This window comes from Anoplophora glabripennis, unplaced genomic scaffold, assembly GCF_000390285.2.
Source record: "Anoplophora glabripennis isolate ALB-LARVAE unplaced genomic scaffold, Agla_2.0 scaffold810, whole genome shotgun sequence".
In the NCBI taxonomy this organism is placed as follows: Eukaryota; Metazoa; Arthropoda; class Insecta; order Coleoptera; family Cerambycidae; genus Anoplophora; species Anoplophora glabripennis.
The window spans coordinates 135,606-143,070 of record NW_019417519.1 but is presented as its reverse complement, the minus strand read 5'-3'; the positions used below and the strand labels follow the sequence as shown (position 1 = coordinate 143,070).

The window sequence follows — 7,465 nt, the reverse complement described above, 5'->3', positions numbered from 1 at the left end:
TTTTAGTCTTATTTCTTAGAATTTCGCGATGACTGTCGCTCCTAAAAATTTTGAGCTAAGAAATCTGGAAACTAGACATTCGGCGCTTTAAAATGCTTTTTTTAAAACCTTGATACGATCATTTTTAACTGAGATACAGCATTCTGAAAAATCACTAAAAATTCGAAAAATTTTTTTGCTCCCTTAATTTTTTGCAGAAGTGTATATATATAATAATATTAATAACAATAATAATAATTAATAATTATTATTATTAATAATAATATTTTCTCTGTTTATTGGCTTATTGTTCTACTTATGTTTCTTAAATTTATTTATCTAATAATTATATATTTATCTTCCTTTTCAGTGGCCTGAATTGATTTAGTGATTGGAAAGTGCACCCAAAAAAAAAAGGTTTAACACGAGCTCACATTTACCCACCACAACGGAGAGCCCCAGGCAATCGGGGCCACAAGCTCGTGTTTCGGAGAAGGACAGTGCTCCTTCTACCAAGCGACGCTGGGTCCCACCTTCTACTCTAAGACATCAGGATGCGCTCACACCTGAATCTCGCAACGATCTCATATTCCGCAAAGTTCGGGGTATTCTCAATAAACTCACTCCAGAAAAATTTAAGAAATTGAGTGATGATTTGTTACGAATTGAACTACAATCCAAGGTAATTTTGAGAGGAGTTATTATTCTCATATTTGAGAAAGCTCTTGACGAACCCAAATACTCATCTATGTATGCACAGTTGTGCAAACGATTGTCTGAAGAAGCTCCTAATTTTGAAACTTCAGATCAACCGTGTACATTTCGTCTCTTGTTACTCAACAAGTGTAAAGTTGAATTTGAAAATAGAGCAGCTGCAATTGAAAACAATGGGATTGGAGGCTGCCAAACAGAAGAGGAGGAGGAGCGTCGGCAGCTCGCTAAGAGAAAAATGCTTGGAAACATCAAGTTTATTGGAGAACTGGGAAAGTTGGAAATTGTCTCAGAAGGAATTCTTCATCGTTGCATTAAGGAGTTGTTGGTACGACATGGCGATGATCCATCGGAGGACCTCGAATGTCTTTGCCAAATTATGCGTACTTGTGGCCGCATCTTGGATTCTGACAAGGGTAATTTTGCTAAACGTTAACATTTAAAGTAAGATTAAATAGTAAATAAATATTTTTTATAGGCAAAAATCTCATGAACCAATATTTTGAAAGGATGAAAATGTTAGCTGAAAATCAAGATTTACAACCGAGAATAAGATTCATGTTAAAAGATGTTATAGATTTACGACAAGACGGATGGGTTCCAAGAAAAGCCACCGTTATTGAAGGACCCATGCCCATAAATCAAATTAGACCTGTGGACGATGAGAGACCAGGATATCGTAAAGATCGCAGCCATCATGATCGTGAAAACGAGAGAGCCAGTAATTTGTCAGAATTATTCCGACATCCTATGAAAACAAGAGGTGGTTTAGACGACATGTTAATGGGTAATATATAATTTTTTTTTAATTAACCGGAATTTTCTAAAATAAAATAAAACTAATTATAAAGGGAGGTACATTACATATGCCTCAAGTCTATATGTTGAAAAAGGAGGGTGAAACGCTGGCCAAAATTTGTACATTAAAATACTTACTTTCTTAACCAATTCCTTAAATATTATTCAAAAAGTATAGAGAGATCAGGATGATGTGATACATGTGACGTAATAATAATTTTTTAATACTCAAATATTACTCGGTATCTGTGGGGTTCCCCCTTTTGAAAAATTGAACTAAGCTAAGATTTTGAAAAAAAAATATGGATATAAACCGTACCACTTTAAAAATATTTTTCATTGCAACACGTGCTGTTATATAGAAAACTTAAATTTGAGTAACTTCTGGAAAGCCCATAAGTTATATTTAACTGTTTTTATATTAAAATGTCCAACTCGATGAACAATGCATTTATTTACCTTAAATTTCAAACATAGTGGTAACAAAATGTGTACAAAGGATATGTAACGATGTCATAGTACCCAGCAGTAATATTTGACCTTTTATCTAACAATATAAAGACAATATTACCTCATTTTTTTTCTTTTTTAATTCATAGGTATCAGTTTAACACCTTCAACACACAACTTAATTCCTACTAGTCCATTTGGTGGTCACAATGGCTTTGGAAATCAAAGGGATGTACCATTTCGTGGTCACAACAATCAACGCACTGGGTATAATAATTACACTGTGAGTCAGAGAGGTCAATACAAGCACAATCAAAATAGTTCCAACTCACAATTTAATCGTAAGTTTGTTAACCATATTTATGTATTTAATTTGAGACATCAAAATATTTTAGAATCTAACAAAGATGTGGCACCCCGATTTAAGAAAAATAACCTTATAGTAGCAAAGGACGAAATAGCAGATGTTGAACTTAGACCTAATTCGATGCTTTTCAATAAGGCATCATCAGTGAAAGCTAACAATGTCATGAACAGCCGGACAGTAGAACCATCTTTTACTCCAACTAGTATAAAACAACCTCCTAGTACTTTGCTCAAGGAACCTCTTCCAATAAAACAAGTGCCCGCTGATAAGCCAAAGCAGTCAAAAAAGGATAAGGTTAGTGTCACCACCAGTTTAAAGGAATATACTAAAATGTTTATATTGTCCATATTACACAAATTATAAAGGGTGGTCGGAATTTTATGCAGAAAACTTCGAGGGCATATAGATCTCATTAAAATAATAGGTGTTTGCCGTATAAAAACAGGTCTGGAACGGCCCCGTTTTAGAGATAAAGTGTTGAAGTTGTAAAAAAAAATTCATTTTTTGTTTGTATCTCAATACAATTTGGTACATATAATATATGATAATAGGCCTTGCATTTCCTAAAATATGAGCTCTAAAGGTTCAACCAGTGGTGTACAATAGGATAGGGGTCATCCCCTTTTTTTTATAAAAAAACCTACGCCACTGCATTTTTTTTACAAGTTATAACGGATTTATATTCTAATGCACAAAATATGTAAAAAAGGTAACTTTAATTTTTTGCCTAAGATTCGCCATTTTCAAGTTATTCATACGAAAACGGGGACGTTCAAGGTTTATGTTTACAGGGTGTAAGAAGTTTGACTGCCATTACTTCAACATGAGATAGAGTAATCATAAATGAATAAAAAAGTTGTATATTACAGGGGCGTAAGATTAACAGTTTTCAAAATACAGCGAGTATTAACATTGGGGAGTTTCATCACAACGTGACAACAGCGCTTAACTTAAATTTACTAAATTTCAAGACAATTGTTTTCCAGTTTTTAAATAAATAAAATAAAATGTATCGATTTTGTAATACGAATATACTGTTTTGCTTAAATTTTAGCTCGAATTTTAGTAATTATAAATCTCTTAAAACAGGAACTTAACTTTTAATCAAATTATATATTTGAAAAGTGTGTAATTAAAGTACCCAAAGATTCACATCGTCCAAATAATCATACATATTAAAAATATAATTTAGATACCAACTGAATTGCATATTGGTGGTTGCTGGACACCTTAGTACTGTTGCGGACCGGGATTGATTGCGAGTTATTGCAAATATAGGAAGGTAAATATAAAAAAAAAAATCGAGAACATGAGACGATCAACAGCAGATGACAGGATTGACAGCGGAGAGTAGAGTTGTCGAATTTTGGTTGTCACACCGCGTTATTTGCAATTAATTGGGAAGAAAACGTAAAAGAAGAGCGGGAATTAGTTGCAGATCGTGAACTGCATCGTGTGGAAATCGAAACTAATGACCAAGAGACTCTATCGCGCGATACCAGGTGTAAAAACTTACTTGACCACGAGTCCTCTTGCAAACAAGTAATAAGACAGTGTAATTACCTGTAATATACATCTTGTGGAGACTTGTGTCTTTTCTTGGGATCCATCATCAGTGGTTCCTAATAGTAGTGGGTTTTGTCAATAAACTAATAGTACGATGGTAATAGTTAGTGAGGAAAGACTTTTAATAGAGCTAGAGATTTGTAAGCAGTGCATGCATAGAACTATAGACAAAATAAACCGTAAGTCGTAAAGCAATAATCTCGTTAGGTAAAAGTTATATACAGGGTGATACTGTTTACACGAATTCTAAGACAATCTCAATTGTGCAATATATTATCGCCTCAAGGGAATACGTAGGCGCTTATGCGCCCCGCCCAGCGATGGATGTAGAGGAAGAGAGACTCCAGGGTCCCTATTCTTGACGCTAGTAACAACACTAAACTGAAACACGATACCGCCATTATTCCATGGCTAGAAATTGGCCTCAATGATTTGGGATCGAGGGGGATTATCCCTCCTTATCCTGCCTCATCTCATGTAGGCCTGGACAGCCTTCGTAGGTGGGCCCCATCCGTCGTCTACCCCGACCGCAAATGCGGCCGGTGTAGGCGCTTTGTGGGACCTCCTTTTGTCCTGGCTGGGCCCCGCCGGCTAGGGCCNCTGCCTCATCTCGTGTAGGCCTGGACAGCCTTCGTAGGTGGGCCCCATCCGTCGTCTACCCCGACCGCAAATGCGGCCGGTGTAGGCGCTTTGTGGGACATCCTTTTGTCCTGGCTGGGCCCCGCCGGCTAGGGCCCTTTCTTCTGGCGCTCTTCCTGCCGACGCTAGTAGAATAGCACAGTAAAGAGAAAGTGGGCGTGGTTCTCTCAAGAATTTAAAACCCATATTCTTGAACTATGTTCTATTGAAAAGCAAGAGAATAAAATGCTGCCTAGGGAACAAATGTATCTCTTCCACATTTGTGAGAGAATGCAACAAGGGAGCTTAATTCTAACTACAGAAAAAGGATTCTAACCTGAAAATTGTGTTAATTACTTGTCATCAAAAAATGGATTTAAATGAATTACTAATTTGGAATAATATTCAACAAGATCTTCAAGATGCTGAAGAAGACCTAACAATAGGTAGAGAAGTCACTTCTACAGAATCACTAGAAGGCGTCTTCAGTCAGTCGGATGGACAACCTGGAATCAATATTGACAGTTATTGGACAGATTTGACTAGAGAACGACCTCAACTGGAATTGAGGTTTTCAACTGACGGAGACTTACTAGTAAACCGCGGAGCAGTAGCGCCGGAAGGTTCCCTGGCGCCTCAACGACGATCAGGCGTGCTCACGAAGTCACGAAGGCGCGCGGGCGGGAACAGTACCTCGTGTTAATAAACCGTCGCGTCATTGCTCGATATGAATTTTATTGAATTTTAAATTTATTACCATGGTAATTATTTTTTAGAATTAGGCATAAAGAAGTTCAATAAAGTGATAAACATTGTATTTTATAGTGTTCTTTGCACGCAGTAATGTCAATATACTTTAATTAATCAAACTTTTGTACATTAAGTTGGAGATTTTGATAAATTTCTTCTCGGAAATGGTTGAGTTTAGGACCAATGTCATATAAGGTTTTTTTGTTTATTTTAATGTATTCTATCGTCTGTTAAAATTAATGCAGTCAAACTTCTAACACTCTGTATAAAGCAAACACATTATTTTAAAGAGATCTATCTGCCCTCAAAGTTTCCTGCATAAAATTCGTACACCCTGTATAATTGTCTCCTGATATTTTCAGATAATACATAAAAAAATAGGAATACTTTTTGTATGAACTTGTTTTCAAACAGGGTAATAAGAAAGATTTCTTAAGTAGAGGTAAAAAATTCAGGGGCATATTCTGTCGTCAAAAATAAGGGTTTTTTGTTATATAAATGTGGGGTCTTAGGCCAGCCATTGTCCAGCTGCAGCGTGTTAAAAATTAAAAAATGATGTTTTTAATTTTTAATTTCTAAACCGTTTGAGACAATTTAACCAAATTCGCTGTGCATTTTAGTATTATATTTAGATTTATTTTATTTTATATTTACAAAAAATTACCAGCTTTAGAAAATACCAGTTGGCGGAGGTGTGGGTATCATCGATCGTTATTTGCCAAAAAAAAAAAATCGCCCTTTATTATCTTTACTTTTTGCTTCTTTACACTTTTTTGTATTTCAAACCGATTAACAACAAAATTCATTTATTTGATCAAGTGCATTATTACAGTTACTAAAATTATTTAAACATATCTTAGGGGGACCATGCAAAACAATAATAATAAGAAGTCCTCTTATGTAATATTGTGTATTGTCAAATTAATAGCCCAGTTACTGTAGCTGAAAATATAGTAATACCTTCGAATTTTTTATAACTGCATCGATTTTTCTCAAAACTTAGAATTAGGCTCATCTTACCCCCCACTTCAAAACTTATATATGTGCTAGTTGTGCTTTTTGTTCTTAAGGGGTGAAAACCACCCCCTATTGGAAAAAATACAAATTTAAGCATTTTATGTAATCAAATCTTTTTTATTTATGCAGTATGAGTAATTTCATGTGCTATCTAACATGAAACTTAATGTATTCCAAATTTTCAACCCGGAAAAACCTTTAAAAACCATCCCTTTGGATGAAAATAATATAAAATATTTTTTTTCAACTTGAAACGTTTTAATCATGAATTTTTATCAAATTAAAATTGATTTCTTGATTAAAAAATCTTTTTTATAGATTGCAACTTTTCAACCCTTGAAAAATACCCCTTGTTTCGAAAATAAATTGAAAAAATATTATTGAAAGAGTAGAAACATTTTAAATGTGCATTCGTATTAAATAAACATTTATTCCCTTCTTATAAAATAATTTTGAATTGTTTGCAACTTTTTAACCCTTAAAAATTATCATGTGGCATCCATAATGTTAAAATTGCGGTAACACCGACATCCGCGGTAAAGCGGCTTCCAATATACGGATGCCACTTTGCGGAGCATAGACGAAAAATTCCGAGTTGACTAGATGACTCTTGATGTTATAATATGAAAATTTAGTGGGTGCCAAACTGATTGATTTTTTAATGAACCTATACACCATAGTGCTTGGTGTATATTGTTAGATGGCGCAAGAATAGTAATCAGTTTATTACACTTCATTCAAGTTGCGGAGAATGTGTTTTTAAATTTTCTTTAATCAAGTATACATCTAATTTCTTTAGGAAGAGCATTGTATAAAATTACACAATTATGACATGAAGATTTTTTAAAAGCACTTGTATGGTGAGAAGGAATACTCAACAACTCACCATGTCTGGTCATATAGTTATGAAAATATGTCCGTTTATTAAAAAGACTTAGATTATTTTTTGCAAAAATTAGGCATCTTAAGATGTAAATTGAGGGTGTTGTGAGAATTTGCTTATCCTTAAACACACTCCTACAACTCTCATTCACCTTCAAGTTGAAAAGTAGTCTAATAATTCTTTTTTGACACATGAAAACTCTTTCTTGCTTATTTATGTTAAGCAGTATTTAGTTGTCAGCATTTTGATATATACATATACTATGAATTATGTACCTGTGGTGAATTAATTTGTCACTCACACAAATTGCTATCCTAATAAATAAT

General features: G+C 34.4%; 1 protein-coding gene across 1 annotated transcript; it reads left to right on the top strand.

Moving 5' to 3' along the window:
- The first annotated feature begins 374 nt into the window (after nucleotides 1–374).
- Nucleotides 375–5,192, top strand: LOC108914366 (eukaryotic translation initiation factor 4 gamma 2). Its single transcript, XM_018720176.2, has 5 exons — nucleotides 375–1,106; nucleotides 1,169–1,477; nucleotides 2,088–2,279; nucleotides 2,334–2,599; nucleotides 4,812–5,192. The coding sequence occupies exons 1-5, from the start codon at nucleotides 728–730 to the stop codon at nucleotides 5,190–5,192; spliced, it is 1,527 nt and encodes a 508-aa protein (XP_018575692.2). The 5' UTR covers nucleotides 375–727.
- Nucleotides 5,193–7,465: the final 2,273 nt, after the last annotated feature.

Coding starts and splice junctions, on each gene's coding strand:
- LOC108914366 (XM_018720176.2), top strand. CDS start 728: ATGTATGCACAGTTGTGCAAACGATTGTCTGAAGAAGCTCCTAATTTT. Junction 1,107..1,168: donor CATCTTGGATTCTGACAAGG/GTAATTTTGCTA, acceptor TATTTTTTATAG/GCAAAAATCTCATGAACCAA. Junction 2,280..2,333: donor TTCCAACTCACAATTTAATC/GTAAGTTTGTTA, acceptor AAAATATTTTAG/AATCTAACAAAGATGTGGCA.